Source organism: Cavia porcellus, unplaced genomic scaffold, assembly GCF_034190915.1.
Source record: "Cavia porcellus strain 051 isolate PalLab524CR breed Dunkin Hartley unplaced genomic scaffold, mCavPor4.1 scaffold_7, whole genome shotgun sequence".
NCBI classification, from domain to species: Eukaryota; Metazoa; Chordata; class Mammalia; order Rodentia; family Caviidae; genus Cavia; species Cavia porcellus.
The window spans coordinates 46,247,338-46,270,558 of record NW_026947490.1 but is presented as its reverse complement, the minus strand read 5'-3'; the positions used below and the strand labels follow the sequence as shown (position 1 = coordinate 46,270,558).

At 36.7% G+C, this 23,221-nt stretch overlaps 1 protein-coding gene across 1 annotated transcript; it reads left to right on the top strand.

Annotated features, from left to right (window-relative positions):
• The first annotated feature begins 1,449 nt into the window (after positions 1-1,449).
• On the top strand, positions 1,450-2,394 carry LOC100716809 (olfactory receptor 6N1-like). Its single transcript, XM_003466660.1, has one exon. It carries the CDS (start codon positions 1,450-1,452, stop codon positions 2,392-2,394), a length of 945 nt encoding a protein of 314 aa, XP_003466708.1.
• The last annotated feature ends 20,827 nt before the right edge of the window (positions 2,395-23,221 follow it).

Genomic DNA, 23,221 nt, shown 5'->3' with positions numbered 1-23,221 from the left:
TTCAGGATCCAACTACAGCTCATGAATCAAATAGAATTAGCAGTCTGGGTCTGATGGGTTATTATACATGAATATGGTATCTATATACCTATATGTGTATAGTATACAAAGTGTAACACATTATGTATGTATATTTATTACATATGTAACTGCTAATGTGCACAGATTTTATCTTATTGTGCTGGTTAAAATATGCTTAATTTAAATAAAAATATGAAAACATAAAGTATCTGTCTTCTATTTTTGTAAATATATTTCTATAAGAATGCAGCCACATCCATTTCCTTACCTATTATTAGTGGCTACACTTGTTCTACAAAGGCACATCTGAGTAGTTATGAAAGAAACTATAGGGTTCACAAAGTGTAAAATGTTTACTGTTTTTTTTTTCCTTTCAGAAAAGTTTGCCCACTCTGACACTAAAGTATTTACATAGTAGACTGCAATATAGCCTGGTTAGGAAAAATTGGAACAATGAATACAACAGTGGGTACCATAAAAATGGGTGGTACTAGGAATGTAAGATAGGAATGGTCAGCAGAAGAATAAAGATGGCACTCTTGTGCATGGTGTTCAGTGGTCAACGAAGTTAGCAACAATCAAAGAGAAATCATGAAAAGAGAATGTTTAAGAAGATGATCTTTAGTTCTGGAATGTCCAGTGTGTTATTCTCCACATGCATGCTGAGGAATATGCAAATTACATTGTCTTTTTTGTCTTAGAAACCAGGGTCAGTCTATCCCTGAGCTTCATCTATAACTACTTCTGTGTCTCTTATTTTAAGAGAGGGTCTCAGTGAGTTGGACTGAGTGGACTGAAACTTATGATGCTTTCTCAGTCTTGATGGTGCTGGAATTAAATGCGTGCATCATAGATCACTTTAAAAAGTGACCCTGATAACTGCAAAATTTCTAGTAGTACAGAGGAGACAATATCCCTATTATTAGAATCAAGATCTCAAAGTGAGGTTTGTAAAACTGAACACAATTGTATGCAAAGAACATTATGTGTTTCATTTCCCTTTCCCCAACTTCCTGCCCCAAGGGGCCCCATACTCACAGTAAGTCATAACAACTCCAGGGAACATGTATAAAGGGGCCCCAGAGAAAACCCACATTTCTAGAGACATGAAATATAGCTAGACAAGCATCTTGGAGAAGAGATTCCATGGATGTTGCAATGACTTACTGCATTCAGAATCAGCAGAAGTGATAAAGAAGAGAAGAAAACTAGGACATGGCCTGGAACCTTCTTGAGTTCGGCAGATTAGGATTCAGATTTAAAAAAGTCACTAAGTTGATGTAGAACATCAGGGCTAGCTTGAAAAATGACTTCAAAAGAATTTAAAGAATCATAAACTAACATTATTATAAGGCGCTTTAAAAGCACACACTTAAACTTTTCATTTTAAAGAAGAGGAAGTTGAAGGAAAGAGTACAGAAAAAAATCATGGATTATGCCAATCACACCTGGATCCAGACTTTCATCCTTGTAGGTTTCACTACGTCTGAGGCCCTACGACCTCTTGCCTTCTTGGGGATCCTGTGTGTTTACCTCCTCACCCTTGCAGGAAACTTGTTCATCATTGTCTTGGTTAAGACAGATCCTGGACTCTCCACACCCATGTACTTCTTTATTAGCATCCTGTCCTTCCTGGAGATCTGGTACATCAGCACCACAGTTCCCACTTTACTACAGAACTTACTCCATGGGAGTGCACCCATCTCTCCAGCCATGTGCTTCACACAGCTGTATGTTTTCCATTCTTTGGGCATGGCTGAGTGTTTTCTGTTGTGTGTGATGGCATTGGATCGCTACCTTGCCATCTGTCGCCCACTCCACTACCATGCCCTCATGAGCACACAGGTACAGCAATGGTTAGCAGGGGCCACTTGGTTGGCTGGATTCTCATCTGCACTTGTGCCAGCCACTCTCACTGCCACTCTGCCCTATTGCCTTTGTAACGTAGCCCATTACTTCTGTGACTTGGCCCCTCTAATGCAGTTGGCTTGTGTAGATACAGGCTGGCAAGCTCAGATCTATATTGTGGTGATTGGCTTGATTAACAGTTGCAACCTTGCTATTATTTTAGGATTCTATGGAGGTATCTTGAAATCTATACTGAAGATGCCATCAGCTACCAGTCGTGCTAAGGCCTTCTCTACATGTTCCTCCCATATAACTGTAGTAATATTATTCTTTGGTTCTGCTTTCATTGTGTATGTGGGGCCACCTGTGGTGCGTGCTGAGGGCAGAGACAAGCTTTTATCCTTGGTGTACACTTTTCTTACTCCTTTTCTCAACCCTATTATCTATACCCTTCGCAACAGGGAGGTCAAAGAGGCTGTTAAAAGGACCCCCAAAAGGATTAGAAGTATGCTTAGAAAACCTTGAGATTGTGTGTTAATATTGTCTCTTCAGTTGGTCAATGTAGTATACCATTGTTTAAAAAAATCACAACCAATCATATCATATGGAAAAATGGACTGATGTGTAGATTAGGAGAAATTGAGTAAAATACAGGGAATGCATGTGTCATACCTGAACCTTACTAATATGGGAAACAGAATATATAATTTAAGAAATAACAACACACAAAAAATAGAATGATGTACAAATGTTTATGCAGACTGAAGACTTGGAAGTGGTTCACTGATATTGAAAGAATTTGGGGAAACATCACTGACCACGGCATTCGATCAAGAAGAATTCTTGGAGAAACATCACACAGGTAGTAAATGAGATATCTAAAGGGAAATTTCAAGGAATATTTGAATACATGTTCAAGTGAGGACCGATGGTCTATGACAGGTGGACTCTTAACCATGAAAAGCTGAGTTTCCAAAAGGTATCCTGCAGTAAAGAGACCTGTAGCTGGAGTGGAGAATTTACTTACAGACAAGAGCAAGAGATGGGAGATGAAATGCTTAGTGAACTGATTGCCTAAACTGAACTATAGAAACTCTTTCTGCACTTCAAATTTGATGTAATCAGTCCACCATCATGGATGGAGTCATTGGTGTGTAAAACTCATCTGGTAATCAAAACAAGATACAAAAATTAAGCACAGTTTCTGTTTTCAAGACACTTAATTTTTCCTTGGGAATGTAAGTCTCTCAATCATTCTCCTCACTTATTCTCCTCCTACAGCAAACAACAAGCAACACCTGAAACATATTTTCTAACACCAAGAAACAGACTTTTGAATTTTCTGCTTGTATCTGAGTGGAAAGAGATCATGAAAAATTGGAAAGAATGGAAAGATGAACAAAAGCCAACAAGAAAAGCAGACGTGTATCTCAACAGGAACTGACTGATAATTTCTCAAAACTTCAAACCTTACCTGGAGTCTAAATACATTAGAGTGTGTCAGGTACTTCTCTACAGGGTCTCTTCAGACCAGCCATGGATCTATAGGACTCTCCCTCAAAAAACAGGACGACATTTCTACTACAAACTAAATGACTTTTTCTTTGAGATTGAAGCCCTTGAGACAACCTTTTAAAATTTTAAAGTGATAGCGTAACTGTTTTTTGTGTTTCTTATTTTTTAGAATGGTTTTATAGTGCTTTTAATGATGTGGTGTTTGTTGTTAACTGATGCTAAAGAGAATGTGTGAATGCAATCTATGTAGGGTGACATGTATTATTTGGGGTCTCCTTAATTTAGCAATACTGAAGGAAATCACAAATATTTTTAAAAGTCCAAGTAATGAATGTGAAAAATTATCCAATTTTAGGTTTTTAAATGATAATATATTATTATGTAAATTGTCTCTTTTAAGACTAGGATCTGAACTACATGCTCCTTTTAGACATTCAATGTATCCTAAGTAAAAAGAAATTAAATTTAATATTGCTAGACTCCATAATATTAATCATTTTGAAGGGAGATAACAATAAGATTAAGAATTATACCTGTGACCAGGGGTTTAGCTCAGCGGCATAATTGCCTGTCTGGCAAACATGAGGTTGTGAGTTTGATTCCCAGTGCAAAAAAAAAAAAAAAAAAAAGAAAGAATTAAAACTGTGATTCATTTCTTTTGCAATTAATAGCCATTTTTACTCTGTGATAAGAAAAGGCTAGTTTCTACTTTCAGGCTGTAAACCAAATCTGAAGATTTATTTTAAACAAACTTAATTTTCAGAGAGGAAAATTCCAAAAAGAAAACAATGCATCACTGGACTTTAGACTTAAGCAATGCTGAACACATCATGTGGCAAACATTAACTATCTTTCCAGAAGAAGAATTCAAGTTAATAGAAAATAACTTGAAATGTTACCAAGTAACTAAGAATTAGGCTGGGAATGGAGCCTAGAATCCAGGTCACTTAATGTTTTTACTACAACACATATCCTCTGTTTCTTTTTCTTTTTTTTTAACCTGAAGCAGAAACATGTGGCCATGATTGTCACAATGTATGAGCATGTACAAGGGAGTGACGCAAGTTCTGTGAGCAGTGTTACCTGTACAGAATCCATATTTCAGGGAGTGGGAATTTGGCTCAGCTGCATAAGCACCCGTCTAAGGAATATAAGGTCATGAGTTCAATCCCCAGGACCAAGAAAAAAAATTCCTCATTTCTGAGGCCAGTGTGGCCTGCCAGGGAATTTCCAAGGCTTGCCTGGTCACCCTCTTCAACTATACTTTCCTTTCCAGAATTGGTTCTGTACTTCACACCATCATCTCATGCTCTTGTGCCATTCCACAACAGCCAACAGATACTTGTGATTACATATACATATCATTTATACTTAAATATAATTTATTAGGGACCATGAATTATAATGTGAATATAGATGTCCATATTTGATTTTCTCCTGCTCTTGAGCTAGACTAGAATGCGTGTCCTGCTCTTGATCCAGACTAGAATGTGGAAACACTCTGCTCTTGTCAGATCACAGCTGAACTCCCTAGGGCTAATGACTGTTATGTACTCACAGGGTGATAGAAGACCTGCTGGAGAGCATTAGGCATCTGGGAAAAGCAGTTTCCTCATTACTCCTCTGTCTCATCTGGTCCTTGTAAGAACACTTTGTTCTTGTCACCACCCCACTATAGTCACCATATTATTATTCCAAAAAACAACCCCTGCCATGTATTCATTTTCTTGGACTCAAAGATAATAAATATCTAGGTTCTGGGTGTCTGGCAGCCTTTTATGCCCTGAGAAAAACTAGTTATACTAGATCCCTTCTCGCACCCCTATTTTGTCTCTTGATCTCTTTTTTCCTACCTTACACATAACTGTTGGCTGGAGACTGAGGACTCACTGCAGAGGTCCCCAATAAGTGGCACCATCAAAAACATAACAACAATTATACGTCCAATTTCTCATGAAACCTACAATAGCAGAAAAATGCATAAATGTCTTTTGCAAATCAGGTTGTAATCATAGTGAAATTAGTCCAAAAACTTAACTTTACTGGCAAAAGGAAAAAAGAACTGATAGGGATTTTGGTGTGAGGAAAGAGAAAAAATATATATATAAAGAAACAGTAGCCTTTATTCCAAGGACACGGAGAAGCACCCCACCACCAAAGACAGCCAGGCCTCTTCTGTTCAGAATGTGAGGTATGGGGACATATATAACCTCTGACTGGGGGTTACACTTAGGGCAGGCCTGATTTGGCCTGTGATGCATGAGCATGCTGATTGGGACTTTTTTCGCACCACTGGTTAAAGGAAAAAAGGAAGTTGTCATAGGAGAAAGAGAAAGTGACCTCAAGGTAAATATCCCTTGGTCCTTCCTTCTACTGCTGTAATATCATATCTAGCGCAAAATCCTTTTATTCTCATCTTTTTATTGTTAGGAAAAGGGTGAACTCTCTCTCTTATTATTTCCTACTGAAAGGAGGCACCATATTGGGGTTTAGGAAGGTTGATGGGATGATGGTTGATGTTCATGTAGAAGCTGGTGCCAGGTGTTTTACCCAGGACAACTTCATCATTGGTGAATGCCCACACATAAGCCTGGAAAAACAAAGAGACAAGGTGTTATGAGGATAAGGGTCACTATCATATTTAAGGACCCAAGTGAAATAGAAGGAAAGTTGCCTTTGATTTAAATATGCCATTTTATCAGGACCACGGTGAAGTAGAATCATTACCATGGTGAGGTAGAATTCTGAAAAATAAGTGTGGGTTAGGAGGAGTAAAGTTATGAGAGGTGATTATTTCCCCATCTTAAAGGGTAAAAGTTAAACATGTAGGTATGTAGGACTGGACTCTGGTCCAGGAGTTGAGCTGGGAAGAAAAAGGAGTGGAGAGGTCTTTGACTATGTCACTGTAAGGTAGATAACAGTCTAGGCCTTTAGGGTTCTCATGTTTGACTAAACAGCTGAGGATAAAGAGAACTAAGACAGTTGTCACATAGAACAATATGAAGATGATCTTACACATGATGTGGGAGTCTTTAGGAAGGACTGTTAAGAGTCCTGGTTTAAAAAAAAGATAATTAATAGAATGTAAGGAATTAGGAACCAAACTGGATAACAAAACATGACTTATCCTGAGAGTTGTGGCTGTGAGGCCTTGGTGGGATGGAGATAGGTGGGGTGATAGAAGATGAGATGATCACTCAGGATGGTTAGATTCAGGGTTGGGAGGGCAGCACTTGGCTTGAGTGATGTGAAACCAGGATGGCAGACCACTCTTTGACTACTCTTTGGGTTTCCAAGAAGCCCAGGTCGGGGCCGCTCCACCTTGGTTGTAGTCCTTGGGATGATTTCCTGTAACAGGACCTTAATAAGTATATTAGCAGTCTCCCTGGTTGTGGAAAAGGCTCTTATCTATCCTGAAAAAGTACAAACAAAGATGAGAAGATATTTGAGAGATTTGAGGCAGGGCATGTATATAAAATCTACCTGCCAGGCCTGACCAGGGTTATGTCCTTGAAATTGATGAATAGGAAAGGAAGGAGGTGCTGTGTGTCCCTGAGGAGAGGTTTTACTAAAGAGATAACAGGTGTAAGTTGTTGAGACCTCAGAGTGTCTCGGTCAGTCTGCATAAATACAAAGGAATAAAAAAGACATTTTAAAGATCTATGATTGTAAAGTGAGTGGTGGAGGGAGGAATAGGAGAGAGCATGGTATAAGGGTTTGGTACCACTGGGTGAATTGGGGGAATGTTATTACTGATTATCCTAAGGTCCTGCACTAGACAATAACACCCATCAGGCTTGAGTACTCGGAGTATTATAGTATAAACAAAGATGAGAAGATAAAATTTATCTTTCAGACTTGACCAGAGTTGTGTCTGAGAAATTGGTGAATAATAAAGGAAGGGGGTAGGCTGGGGATTTAGCTCAGTGGTGTAAGTGCCTGCCTTTCAAGTGTGCGGTCATGAGCTTGATCCCTAGTACCGATAAAAACAACAACAACAAAAAAAGACAAAAAATTTAAAAAAAGAAAGGAAGGGGGTGCCATATATTCCTGAGGAGAGGTTTTACTAGAGATAACAGGTGTAAGCTGTTGAGACCTCAGAGTATCTGGGTCAGTCAGCATAAACACAAAAGAATAAAAAGGCATTTTTAAGATTTAGGTCTGTAAATTGAGTGGTGAAGGGAGGGTTTGGCACCAATGGGTGGCCCGGGGTAGCATCCCTACTGAGCATCACTATTGAATATCTTACCTCAGGGTAAGACCCATCAGACTTGAGTACTAGGAGAAGAGAAGTAATATAGGGTGAATGGATAGGTTTAAGAAAACTATTGTCTAAAAGGCACTTAATTATAGGTTTAAGTCCCTGTAAATATTTGGGAGCTATGGGATATTGGGGAACACAAGGAAGAATTGAAGGATCCCTGAGACAAATTAAAATAGGCATGGTGTGGGTAGTGCAGGTGGGATGGGAGGTATCTCAAATCATGGGATTGGCCAGAGAAAAAGGGAGTCTGGAAGCTGCATGGCATAGGCTCTGTCTACAAAGACTGCATAGTTTGGCCATCAACACTCACTGTAGAGACTGAAGAATTAATGTAGCTGCCTGAAAATTCAGGAAGAATACTATACATGACCTTTACATCCACAAGTATAAAGAATGTCTTACCTGAGACCTCCAATGGGACTTGGGGCTCTGAGAAGGATATCTTAGTGGATGAGTCCCATGAATCTTCAGCAGCAAATCTGAGTAGATCAGTCAGTGATGAATCCAGTGGTGATGAGATCTCCTATGAGGACAAGGAGTTAGAGGATGACTTACTTGCTCTCTGGCAGCTAGGACAGTTGCTCTTCCAATGGCCCTTGAGTTGCAATAGGGGCAAGGCCCTAGAGGAATACCAGGATGGGGCACTCTCTTGCTCAATGTATTTTTTGTTGCACTTGAAGCGTGGTCCAGGAGGGGCTCGGGCAGCTCCACCTTGTTTTGGTTTACCTGTCTCAGAGCTCTAAGTGTTACTGCCAAAAGATCAGATTGCTATTTTTTCTTTTGATTTTTTATCTCTGTTGTTGAAACACAAAAAGCCATATTAAGAAGGTCTCTCTGTGGGTTTTGAGGGCTAAGTTTAGCTTTTGGGATCTGACCCACAGTAGAAGGTATCTGTCGCCTCCAGTCACAAGACATTTGGTATTTATCTTGCGTAGGTGTACAGCTTTAAGTCTTAAGGAGACAAAGGCAAAGAATCAATTTAGTATGCAAGAGTCAAATAATACAATTAACAGGGTATTTATGGTTATAACTTTAGCAGTTGCTTCCCATAAGGAGGATAAGGATAAGGTCCAGGGAAATTTTAGAAATTTACAATTGTATTAGTACAATTTACAATTGTATTAGTAACTCTTATGCTGTTAGAATGTCTAATGCCATCTGATTTTTCGAGGATGGCCTGTTTTATTAATTTTACATTTTTATTTAGGAGAGCAATCAGCTGCAGTGTCATTTAACACCAGTTGAAGATAGTTAATTATGGCCCCAATATGCATCATATAACCTTTTTTTCTGGAAAAGATTTTTGGATCCCAGCAAATGTAATCCAAAAAGAATTTGTAATTATTTCTTAATTTTAGTTGTTGAATGTCTAGAAGACTGATGACAGTACAGTGCAATAGAGGCAGTAAGCTTAACATAGAACATTAAATGGAATTATTATTTTTATTAACCATTGGTGTTTTAACAATTGAGCAATGAAGAAATTTGTGACACTGTTTGGACTGCTCCCTATTTAAGCATCTCCAAGTATCACATATACACCGCATAAATTTTTGTTTAAAAATTATCATTTAACTGGTGACCTCATGTTGGTCTGACCCGAATCTCTTGGCTGGAGTACAAGAAAAAGGCAGATGTCTGGATCTGAAAGAAAACACTTGTTGTCATAAACAATCCAAATTTTATATTTGAAGGCATGAATATACCATCAGATCAACAACAATGAATTGCTTTAGTCATATGAACTTTAGTTGAGTGTCTCCCATAAGGCTAAGAAGATTATTGGGGCCTCCAATTAGTGAACAAGAGCTGGTTAAAGTTACCAGTTGGCCACTTTCTTGTTTATCAGTTGAAGTCCTGTCTACTCCTCACTCCAAGGGATTTTTAAAACCAATTTTAGCATCATTTTGACCAGCTGGCAACATAGGTGGAAGCACGTTTTTTAAATCTATAACCCAAATAAACCTTGATTAAGTGATCTGAAAATGTAAAAGAGGAGGAAAAATTGTTGAGCTCACATAAAAAGAAACAACTGTTTATAGGCAGATCATGCAAATAGACAAACAGACAACAGATATATAGACTGACAATCATCTTATAAAATCAGAGTGCACTCAAATATATTTGACCAATTTGAACTATAATAAATAGACTAGTGTGAACCTTTTTGTAGATCAATTAATAGAGATCTCTTGAAATAAAAATACTAGAAAAGGAACCTAATTTATAGCGAATCTGAGATAGCTCAGAAAGGAAAAAAAGAAACATAAATATTAGCTAATCCCTCAGGAACAGGGCTAGTCTATTCCCAAAGCAGGAGCAGAGACAAGCTGAGAAAGCTATGGCCACTGAGTGGCCAACCACCTGGCAGGTGTGTATAGGCAATTATTGGATGATTGGTTATAAAATGGTTGCTCGTCACCATGTGACAAGGAAACATAGGCTGATGGTGAGTCACTGTGTGACCCTAGCAACCTAGCTGCTGGTGGTGACACAGTGAGGGGGTGGGGAGCAAGACAGAGGCTCCCCATGTGATCCAGAACTGGACAGCTGTTGCTGATTACATGAGCAGCCACAAGGGGAAGCCTTTGACCCTGAAGCCCATCGCAAAATTGCAGCACCTTGCCGGGTGGCAGAAGGCTGCAAGATGGCAGCTGTCCTCCACATGAGCTGCAGCAACAGGGCTCCTGGCAACCATGTGCCCTGCCAGAAGGCTGGAACGACTGAGAGCACATATGGTGAGCTGGTGAAGAAAATGGTGATGCAGGAGAAAGGGACAAATAACTCTCACATGGAACAGATGGCTCAAGTGGGAGAGATTGAGAAGTTGGAGAAGAGACTGGGGAGATATGATAAGGGAAGAATTAGAGGCCACTGTGATTGGAGGGAGGAGGAGAGGATGGCACAGGGGTTATAGAAACCTTTGACTGAGAAGGCTGCAGGGTTTGATCTTGGGAATAGGGAGGAAGGGGAGTAAAGATGGGGGCACATCACCTAAGGGGTTCAGAGTGGAGGAGGGGAGAGTTTCTGGTACAGTAGAGTTAGCTAAAAAGATTTGAGCTATAGTACATGATATAATGAGAAAAGAGTATGTCCTTAGGGTAAGGAAGGCCTGTACATATGGAATTTCTACTAACTTGTCACCAGTGTAACAAAAGTCATATAAATTTTTGAGAATACAGGGATCAAACATCCCCTCTTTAGGACATGGGGTGCTATTAAGCTCATAGGTCAGCCTTGCCTCCTGGCGGGAAAAGATTAATTGTTTAATTCTTATAGTTTTATTTAAGCCAAGGATACCGAGGTTATGGGCCAAGCACCCCAGAGGTGTGTGTTTTGGGGGACAAGAAACAGTATTCCCCATGACCGAATTAAAAGTGAGCCAAAAGGTCAATTTCATTTCAAGCTGTGAGAGTTCTGGTTCTTCCCCAAGGAATGTGAAAATTGTCCCAGATCACACTTAACAAAAGAGATCATCACCCTATTTTCAAAGCATGATTAAAAGGCTCCAACTTGAGGAGGACTCAAACTGGGAAGACCCCAGGAGTCATTGATGCTCCCTTCCTCGTGAGGGAACCAAATGATAGGGTTTTTGGTGTGAGGAAAGAGAAAAAATATAAAGAAACAGTAGCATTTATTCCAAGGATATGGAGAAGCACCCCATGACCAAAGATAGCTAGGCCTCTTCTGATCAGAATGTGGGGTGTGGGGACATATATATAACCTCTGACTGGGGGTTGCACTTAGGGCATCCCTTGGTGATATGTGAGCAACTGATTGTGACTTTTTACATACCACTGGTAAAAGGAAAAATCAAGTTGTGATAGGGGAATGGGGAAGTAACCTCAAGGTAAACATCCCCTGGTCCTGCCTCCCACTGCCATAATATCATGTCTGTGGCAAAATCCTTTCAAGAACATTATTTTTAAGAACCATAGTATCTTATCAAGCCTTCCTAGAATTCCTGGTATTTATGGAGTTTTCAAAACTTATATGAATTTAAGATTCAGATCACTTCTGTTCTTTCACATAATGACATTTTACTTAAGTCAGACTACCAATAAAAATCTTTTTAATGATAATTTATGTGAGCAGAAAAGCCACTCTTGGAAAGATGACTTTCCAATTATACATAAAGATCTAGAAAAAACTGAATGACTCAATTCTTTGACTCAGTTCATGAAAGAGTTACAAAATCTTTATAAGCTTTTCCAAATATGAGGACTTTGATTTATTTCTGGGTAAATATATCATTTGGAATCTTCTCATGAAATCTGTTTTGATTTGAGACAGGCTCATGCTGTGTAGGTCAGGTTGGCCTTGAGTTTACTATCTAGCCCAGGGTGATCTCAGACTCCCAGTAATCCTTGTGCCTCAGGATCCCAAATGCTGGGATTTCAGAGGCATGTTACTATGTCCTGCAATCTCATATATATCTTACTCGTAGTAAAATGTTTTTACTTTAATGAGAATACGCATCCCAGATTCACTAACAAATTTCCAGACATAAGTGTAACAACCTGTTTCATTAGGCATCAAGATTATTTGCATGAGAGCTAAAACCTAATGATTACTGACTTAACCTGTTTTGTAGCTTGGAAAAAGGAACAGAGTGACATAAATTAGTGCTAAATTCAGTTCTTTTCCTCTGGGTTCCTGGCCCAAGTTGTGTAACTTTACTTGGCTATGCAGTGAATGGTCTGTCTTCCAGTACTGCATCGTGATCAGACTAAGCAACCATAGGGTAAATGGACAATCTGTTATAGTTTCAAGAGCAAATGCCCACGTAGATTTCATATTTTAGGGGGCTGACTTCATCAAAGTATGATTCTAGTGATTAATTCATTAGGAAGGTGGGCCAGTAGGTCTTGAAGACTAATAGGAAGTAGGCTACTGAGCTGTGCCTTTAAAGGCTGTATAAGTTGTGCCCCTTTCTTTCTCTCTGACTCTCTTCCTCTCTTCTCTGCTCCTCAAGGCCACAAATTGAGAGTTTAATTCCTCGGTGAAATTCTGTCTTGATGTTTCTGCCTCAGAATCAGTCATGAGTGAAAAACTCTGCTAGCAAAGGCCAAAATAAAACTTGCTTCTTTTCAATTGTGAATATCTGGCATATTCAGTTGTGGATATCTAACTCAGCAATTGAAAGTTGACTATACTTATACCAACTCTCGTAGATGCTTAATATATCTCCACTGGGTAAACAACACATGAGGCAGACAAAATACGAGTAAAAATATGAAAAATGTGTATAACATGATTAAGAAGACTATATATTAAAAGTTTATGAAACCAATCAATTTCAATAATAAGTTGAATTCACTGTTGAACAATTAAAATAGTCTTCAAGAAAATGAAAGTAATTATTGCTACTAGTATACAATATTATGTATGATATAGAATCTTGCTTTAAATAAAATATAATTGAATTAAGATGATGCAAAAGTATTTGTTTCCTTGAAATAAATCATAATCAATTTCTTGTAAGACTAATAAAAATGGAAAATGTCATGAACTTGGGGTCCTTTCTGATAATCCAGGAGTTCTTCTTATATTCAACAAATTATCTCTAAACAACCACAAAAAAAACACAAAAAACAAAAAAAAGAAAGATACAGAGGAAAATATTTTTAAAAATTAAGGATGAAATTATTTTCTAACTACATTTCCAGTAATGTTTACAGTTATAGGAAGATGGCACAGTCGTGTGCAGCAGAGAAAGAACTTCTCTAAGGTTAAATGTGCAGACACTGGAATATAGCAGTGTGAAGAAAAGAAGATGGAAGAAAGTGGGTCTCCAGGACTCAGGAAAGATCTGAAGTGAAAATTGAAGCCTACAAGGAGAGTGAATATGATCATACAATAAAGAAGGAGGTGGAAGGTGATACTTTCTCCTTGAGGCTGGATTCACTGTACAAAATGGGTGGCTTGATCCTACCAATGAATGGAGACTGCTGGTGACGCCAGAGTCTACCACAGAAAATCACATGAGTGGAATGGAGGGGTGGATTCTGTAGAGGACAGTGGCTTGTGAGTTACTCAGGTTCAGACATCTCCTCTACCCCAAAAGGGTGATTGCTCGCACCTATCTTGAAGAGGGATCAACTGAGTTCAAAACTCAGAACAGCTTCAGGTCTACAAGTTCAGGCTGCTGACTTCAAGTTGTCAGAAAGTAGGAGAACTAATTTCAAGCCATCAGGGAGTCAAGTTCAAATGGATAGGAGCCACATAGAGTATTCCAGGCTGAACAAATCTGATTCCAGTCTCACAGCCAGAAATCAGCCTGAACTTCAGCAGAATTGAAAGTACAGGTTTTCTGGGATTTATAAAGTTGGATACGGACTCTGTTTACCCACATGTCTACTAGTGACAGCAGAGATACTCCTTGAAGTGGATAATTTTTAAAAATGTCTGTCTCATCTCTTGGTTTTTAATATTTATTTTATTTTAGATTTGCTTTTCTTGATTGTTTATGATTTTCTTATATGATTGTGCAACAGTTTCTATGTTTTTTGTGTCATTTTTATTCTATACTGTACTTCTTTTTACTTTTCTCTTTCCTTCCTGTCTTTTGCATCAATTTCCCAAAGTTTGTGTGATCTTCCATTTTCTTCCAGACTACCTGTTAATCTTTTCCTCTTCTTCTATTTCTCTATTTTCCCCCTAATCCTTTTGAATTATTCTCATGAGTGAAAAATTACCATGTTAAAACTTATTTACTACCTATAGTATTCTAATTCATTTAACATTTTGTTGCATAATCACAAATGTAGTCACATAGTTAATGACTATGTTAACTGTGAGTAAATGAATAAACATATTTTGTTATTTTCTAACTGTGTTTGGTGTTCATGTTATTGCTAAATGTACCACTTTAACAAAGGTGACAAAATCATTCAAATCAATTGTTCCTCATCTGATACCAAGTCTGAGTATTCTTAAGGGTCATAAAAAATACTATAGACCAGTGACAGAGTACTGGGCTGGACAATGTGGGCAGAAACTTCTCATTCCCAATAAATTAAGATGTAGGATCTTGAAGCAGAATCAAAACCTAAAATTAAACTACAGTTGGAAGACCCCACTGAGAAGTAACAATGTTCTAAGGATTCCAAATATTAGCAATGAAGTTACTTGCTGTAGAAATTTTCAAACATCAACCAGAGACTTATTAAAATTGAAGAAAACACTAAAATACAAACCCAGACTTTGAGTACCACCAGCAAATCCAGGTGGCAATGAGATGCAGCAGTCTGAAACCCAGTCACCCAAACTCTCTGAAATGATAACAGTGCAAGTAACGAAATCAATCAATGAGACAATAGAAAAAAATCAAATTAGGAATTATTTGTTGGACAATTACAGTGTAGGTATTACAATGAGAGAGATGATTAGTGACTCTAGAACAGATACGCATAAAAATAGGGGATTTAGCTCAGTGGTATAAGTATTTGCCTGGTAAGTGAAAGGTTGTGAATTTGATCCCCCAGTATCCTCCCAAACCACCCCCCCCACACACACACAAAAAGAGGAACCAAGTAAAATGATGGAAACCATGAATGCCCAACACTGGAAAGTTCTGGAATCCATGAAATAATTCAGAGATATTCAGGATATTAAAAATTCCATTGAAAGTATATGCAGTACAGTGAACCAGTGTAAGAAAAGTATATGCAGTAGAGTGAACAAGTGAGGAAAGATATCAGGACAGTGGTTAGTGACCATGAAAAGAAAGATATTTAAAATAGCAAAGGACCATGAGAAATCAAGCAAGCAGCAAGTAGATGATACAAAGAAGAATAATTCAATATTTATCAGAATAAATAAAAAAGCAAAAAATAGCACCAGTGAAATAAAAAAAAAAATGTTCACAGAAATCCTGGATGAAATCTTCCCAAGCAGAGAAAAAGAATTTGACATACAGGTAAAAGTGAGGCAGGTAGAAATTCAACTGGTCATGATCAAAATTCTACATCCTGGCATAGAATAGTCAATATTCCAGAAATTTGACACAAGAACAGACTATTAAAAGCTGTCAGAGAAAAGAAGCAAATCACCTCTACAGGATAGTACATCAGAATCATGGCAGTCTTTTGAACACAAGGAGATTTTATTTCTCAAGTCAAGGAGTGTTTAGGTTGAAGTATTTCAATACCTAAAAGAAGCAACCACCAACCCAGAGATGTATGCCATAAAACTATATTTCAAAATTGGTAAAGAAATAAGAAATTTCTATAACAAAAAACACCTGACGAAATTCATACACCAAATCAGCACTCCAAACTGTTCTGAAGGGCAGTCTATAAAGAGATAACAAGGACTAAAAATCCACGTTCCTTAACAGAATTAGTCCAGAATGAATCTACCAGGCAAGCAGTGGATTCATAAACAGTGGGAAAAGTTCCTCTTACAGATGGAACAGTTCAGGAGAAAGAGATAACAATCACAGATATAATATATATATCCAATACCAGTTTACCCAACCACTGAAAACAAATATTAACCAACAACAGGAAAATTACATGAAAAGGATAAGTCACTACATATCAGGTGTAGCCATCAATAATAATGGTCTCAATTCACAATCAAAAGACATGAAATGGTAAAATGAATCAAGAAACAAGATTCAACAGTATGTCACATACAAGAAAAAATATTTCATTCAAAAAATTAACAGACTGAAATTCAAAGACTGGAAAACAATACTTCCTACAACAGGAACCTTGAAAAAAGCAGAGGTAGGTATTCTATTTGCCGACAAAGTAGATTTCAGATAAGACTGAAGGTCTTGAGATAGCACTAGAAGGTCAATACTTCCTTGTAGAGGGAACAGTTCAAGAGGAAAAAATAACAATCAAGAATGCCAGTTTACTTAACCACTGAAAACAAATATTAATGAACAAGAAAAATTAAGGAAGCACTAACACAATGATAATAGGTGACCTAAATAGTCCATTGTCACAAATGGACAGATCAACTAGAAAAGAAAGAACAATAAGATATCAGAACTGAAACAAAATTTTTAACAAATGGACTTAGTAGATGTCTGCAGAATGTTACACTCCACATTAGAACACAGTCTTGCCAGCTTCGCACAGAAGTCTCCAGAGTAAACCACATAGTAGTTCACAGAACATGTGTAAATAAAATGTAACAGGATTAAAATTATCCCATACATATTATGAGACTATGGTGCTATGAAATTGAAAATCAATTTCAAAAGAAACCACAGGAACATCATAAACACATGAAAATTAAATAATACCCTCCTGAACAACCAATGGCTTACAGAAATCAATAAAGAACCATTTAGAGAGTTTCTACAATTAAGTGATGATGTCAAATCAGAGAAGGAGAACTTATGGACACAATGAAAGCAGTCCCATGACAGAATTTTATAGTGCTAAATATCCATCTCAAGCAAACTGAAGGAGCTAAAACAAACATCCTAAAGTTGAACCTCAAATTTCTAGAAAAAAAGAAGTCATGCCCAAATTCATACAAAATCATTATATTGATCTGAGCAGAAATTAGTACAATGTAGACTAAAAAACAGTACAAAGAAGCAATGAATCTAACAATTCTTTCCTGCAAAGAATAGGGTAAATTGACAAATTCTTAGCTAACTTTATCAAAGAAAGAAAAGCAAAGACATGCAAGTAGGAATGAAAAGGGTGAAATGAAAAAAAGATTCTGCAGAAATCAGATCAATTTCTAATTCAAGAACCTGTCCTCTATTAAGATGGAACACTCAGAAGAACAAGACAGATTCCTAGATACATATGAATTACCAAAGCTGAATTAAGAGGATATAAAAATTCTAAATAAATTAATATGTCAATGAAATTGAAGATGTAATTTAAAAATTATCAACAAAGAAAAGTCCCATAACATGATGGCTTCACCGCTGAATTCTACAATATAGTTACAGAAGACTTTGTGCTGCTATTTAGCAAATTTAAGGAGGAAGCAAAGCGCTCAAATTCACTCCTGCAAACAAGCATTGTCCTAATGTGAAAACAAGACAAGGACTCACCCAAGAAAGAGAAATAATGCCACTCTCCTAGATGAACATAAATGTAAAAATATTCAAGGACATACTGCCAAACAGATTGCAGTAAATCAAGATTACACACCATAAAAAATTATGAATTATCCTAGTAATTCAGGGATTGTTCAGCAGTGTGCAGATCAATAATTTAATAGATCACATCAATAGTGACCAGGAGAACGGTCATATGATCATTGCAATAGATGCAGAAAAAGTGTTTGATAAAGTTCAACATCTAATCATGACAAAAATCCTACAGAAAATTGTAACAGATGGTCTTTATCTAATAGAAACCAACAGCCAACATCATACTAAATGAACAAAAATTGAAAGCTTTCACTCTAAAATCCAGATCAATACAAGGATAACCATTGGCACCTCTTATTCAACATAATTCTGAGATATAGCAAGAGCTATTAGGCAGGAGATGCAGATGACACTCTACAGAGAAGACCCCAAAAATATGTCAGAAGATTTCTATATTTAATAACCAAATTCAGCTGAATAGCTGAATAAAAAGTCAGCACTCAGAAATCAATAGCCTTCCAGTACATGAATAGCAAACTCCCTGAGAATACATTAAGGAAACAGCACTCTTCACATTAGCATCCAAAAATGAGATACCTAGGAATTGCTCTAACCACATAAATAAAAGACCTCTACACTGAAAACTATAGTACTTTCAAAAAGATTGAAAAGGATATCAAATTGGAAAGATGTTCCTTGTTTTTGAGTAGGAAGAACCAACATAGTGAAAATGGCCATGACAGATTTAATGCAATCGGAATCAAAATTCGAGTAGCATACCTCACAGAACTAGAGAAAACAATCTTAAGTTCATTTGGAGCCAGAAGAGATCTAGAATAGCAAAAGCAACTCTGGGCAAGAAAATCAAGGTTTAGAGAGATGAAAATTAAAACAAAACAGAGATTTTATCTCAGCCCAGAAAAAAATGGCTATTATCAAGAAATCAACCAGTTGCTGGGGTTATGAGGAAAAAGGAACCCTTTCTCACTATTGATGAAAGAATAACTTTGTAAATCAGTGTAAATATTCCTCAAAAAATGAAAAATAAGGTTCCTTTAGACCCACCTATTCCTCTTCTTGATATCATCCTAAAAGAATTAAAACATCATACCACAGTGATATATTCAGTCTCATATTTATAGCAACACAGTTTATAATAGCTCAATCTTGGAGACAGCCAAAATGCCCAACAACCAATGAGTGGATTAAGATGATGTATTTTTTTTTAAATGGAGTATTGGTACCAATTTCCTGTACAATACAATTATTATGTTTCTGTAAAATTCACCAGTAAATTTAATGAACTAAAAAAATACAGCAATGTATGGCTAATTCATTAAAATATTAAATGAAATATGGTTTTTCAGAAAAAATAAAAACAACTAATAGCAAATTCAGAAGTGTCTTAGTTACGTTTTGCTTGTTGTTGAGACAAAATACTTAACATCCAAAGTTAGGGAGGGAAAGGTTTATTTCTTACAGTTCTTGGAGGTTTCAGACCATACTCGGCTGGCTCAAAGGCAGTGTGGCATGGCAGGACAGACATTCTTGGCTATTGCAAACAGTAAGGTACAAACGGGCAAGAGAGAAACACACACACATTCTTCCCCAATATGTCATATCTTTGCTCCACCCCTAGGCGGTGGAACACTCACATCGCAGTCCCAGCTCTGAATAGCAAATCAATCAGAAACACTAGGTTCAGGCACATCCATATTATGTGAGGCCTGGGGGCGGGAGTCAAAGGAATATATAATCTATAAAATAAGCAATGAAAAAATTTTATAATATTGAATGAGAAGTAAAATACATTACCGTGTTTGGCCAATCTTACTTCAAATTGTTCTACATAATAGTGAAAATAAACAGTTCCTAGTCTTACATAAATTCTTCAGATAACATAAATAGTGTGACTCAACCCACTATATATTTTATGAACCTAGCTTAACATTTATTCCAAAGTAAGGAAAACATGTAACATGAAAAATTAGCATTTATCCTCATTTGTTAAAAAACATATAAAATTCTTTCTTCAAAGTCTGTATTCCTGACCCAAATGTATTAATTTGTAGTAAGGATTTATGGCTGAATTTGGTTTATCTCAAAAATGTAATGTTGATTCAACATTTACAAAATGAATAATATGATTTATCAAACTAATAAACTAATGAAAATTGCAGTCATTTAACTTTGTGCTGGAATAAGAATCTTTCAGTAGCTAATCAAACTTAAAACTTAGAAACAGAAAAATACGTATTGAAGTAAAGTTTATAGTCTGATAACACATATCCTTTAATCTTACAACAGACCTAAGAGAGAATCATGAGAAGTATCTTCTTTAAGATCAAGAATATAAGAAGATTAGTGGCTAATAGAATTTCCATAAAATATTCTGCAAGTACTGAATGGTGAAGCAAATAAAAAAGAATCAAGAATTTAAAAGTATAAATGTTGGAAAAAAGAAAATGTTTATATTTTATATCACATTCTTATTTATATTGGAAAATAGATAACTTCAAATAAATTATTAGAATTAACAGTGAAAAGCTTGATGCAACTCAGTGGATAGTAAATGAAGCTAGTGGGTTATCAAACATAGAAATAATCAACAAATCTAATTGAATAACATAATAGTACATTCATATATGTAGATATATATGGGTTAGTAAGAGATATTCAAGACTTTTCAGGAGTTCTTTTATATTTCTGCTTGATATTATGACATAAAACACAAATGGGGAGTAAGATCACATTCATGGGAGGAGAAAAAAATATCAGAAAACAAATCTCTGCATGCTAAATGGAACTTTAGATGAAATAAAATCTCATAAAAAATTCCAGAAAGTGTGTTTATGAATATTTGACAAGCTTTTCCCAATATCAAATATTTTCATGGCTTTCAAGAAGAAAGAAAAGGTGGCATACATTGATAATGGGAGTTTCTTCCATACATTAAGTAAGACATGAAATAATTTTAGTGGTACTCAATGATTTGTGAGTATGATAGCATTAGAAGAAATTTTAAAATGGAATTTGGTTCTTAAGCAAAACACTATTTTGAATCTTTTTTCCAATAGTCTTTTGAAGCTTTTTTTCCAATAGTCTTTGAGAAACAACTAAACTGAGATGCGTGGCAGGGCATTAAGTCCATGTGAGAAATTTAAAAGTATACAAAGTTTAACTTCCTGAGCAAGAGTTTATAAGGTTATTTCATGTCTCCACCTTGGGCTCAACTTAACAACAGCCAGAAGGACTTTCAGTTTTTTCAAGATCGCTAAAAAGTTTATCAGAAGAGAGGAAGCAAAGATGCAAATGTCTTTATTTAGAAAATAAAACCTGGGGGCTGGGGATTTAGCTCAGCGGCATAAACGCCTGCCTTGTAAGCAGGCAGTCGTGAGTTCGATCCCTGGTACCGATAAAAAAGAAAAAGACAAAAAAAAAAAAAAAAGAAAAAGAAAATAAAACCTGCTTTGAAAGTTTATATTTTCCTCAGAGACTTAACATCTTTTAGCTACCTCCGGGATGATTAATCAGAAATTTTAGAATCATCATTAATCTTTGCACTGTGACTTAGTTCTCGGTGGATTTCCTGTAGTTACCTGGGTGTTAAACTACTCAGATGAGGCATACTTCCTGTGTGTTCTGAATGCTGGGATTCAGGCATGCTGCACTAAGAAAGTGTGCATTTTAAAAATACAACAAAGATCCAAAAAGAGACAACTTCAATGAGAATATATATTTTCACTTTATGTAATTGGAAATTATGGCTGGGTACCTATTTTCAGGAAAAGAGATATTTTCAGAAATCATGTCAAATGGGTTGATTTTAAAGACATTAATGTGAGAGAAATGTTATTGAAAATAAAATCCACATGCATTCACACGTGTGTGTGTGTGTGTGTGTGTGTGTGTGTGTGTGTGTGTAACCATGCAAGTGATGGGTAACCAGCGTATAACTCTAGATTCACCTACATCTAATAAAACAAAGAGATTTGCACTAGGAGATAGTTATGTGATATAAATGTTATGCTGAGAAAATATGTATTAAATCATCACATGTCAGTTTACTCCTTTTCCAGTCTAATAATCAATCTCCTCGGCTGCAACAAGTTGGACAAGCTATGAGCAGAGTCACTGGCAGGACTGAGACAATTTCGGGGGCACCTTAATAATCTCTTTGGGTACAAATCATACCCACATATCTGTAAAGAATCAGTTGTTGAGTTGGTTAATAATCTAGTTACAGTCAAAGTAAATTTTAAAATTGAACTTTAAAAAAATAAAATAAAATTTAATTATCTTAAAATTAACATTAAACATCCTGAAAACCCATATCAGAAGTAGAAATGTAGGTATAAAGGAATTAAGGTCTCTGATTTCTTCCCAAGATAGTGGGAACAAAATGCTACAAGATGGAAGAAAAAAAAAAAAAAACAAGTATTCTAGCAGAGTTATGTCTTAGACGGAGATTGAAAGGTTAAAAAAGAAGAAAAGAAACTGAGGCTAGGACTGTCCTCTAGTCAGGATACCATGAGGAAGAATAAGAGGAGAGAAAGCAAGATTGGCTAAAAGATGACTGAAATCATAGACAATATGATGCTCCACACATAGGACAGTGAGCATAGGCAAAGAGCTTTTCAGTTTGAATTGTGTGACTCTTATTGTGTCATCAAAGGCTGCCTAGTGAGGATGTAATTGTCTGCACAGGTGGATGGAAACTAGAAATGAAAATTCATGGTCTTATAGGACAAGAGGAGGCTACTGGAGGTGAGACTGTTATATGAGTCCTCTTTCAGTATCATGTAATCCATTTTCAAACAGGATTTGAAACCATGTTTTAATTGGCAAGCAAGGAAAGGAAACACATTACAAGTTTGATGTATAAAGTCTATGCATGCAGAGTGGAGAAAGCTGAAATACAAAGTAGAGTGGATTAGCTATATTTTTATAGCTGTGACAAAATACTCAACACACGTGATTTAAAGGAAGGGAGGATTATTTTGGCTCATCGTGTCAGTCCACTGCTCATAGGTTGGTTCCAAGGCAGAAAAATGCACAGCAGAAAAACATGGTGAGGGAAAAGATGCTCAACAGATGGCAACCAGACACCAGTGAAAGAAGATAAAAGCCAGGGAGTGAGATAATACTATCCTGGGACACATTATAATGGTCCACCTCCAGCTAGACATGTAACAGGAGTAAGCCTTACCACTCTATAATCCAATCACGCTTCAACCACAAGAGCTTTTAGGAGCTGCTCTGTATCCACACCATAGCACAGAGATAGGATCTTGGATTCTGATTATACCCTGTAATAATTCTCCCCATCTTCCTTACCTTTTTTTGTGTTGAACAGCGATGGAAAATTACTTATTAAAATCAACCTGCTTACATTAATAATTTGTCATTTGTGGGCCACCAAATATCTACTAAAAGATGGTCTCAAATTTAAAGAGAAAGAGAGCACTGAAACCTCACCAGAGACTAAATGCTCTGAG

Coding starts and splice junctions, on each gene's coding strand:
- LOC100716809 (XM_003466660.1), top strand. CDS start 1,450: ATGGATTATGCCAATCACACCTGGATCCAGACTTTCATCCTTGTAGGT.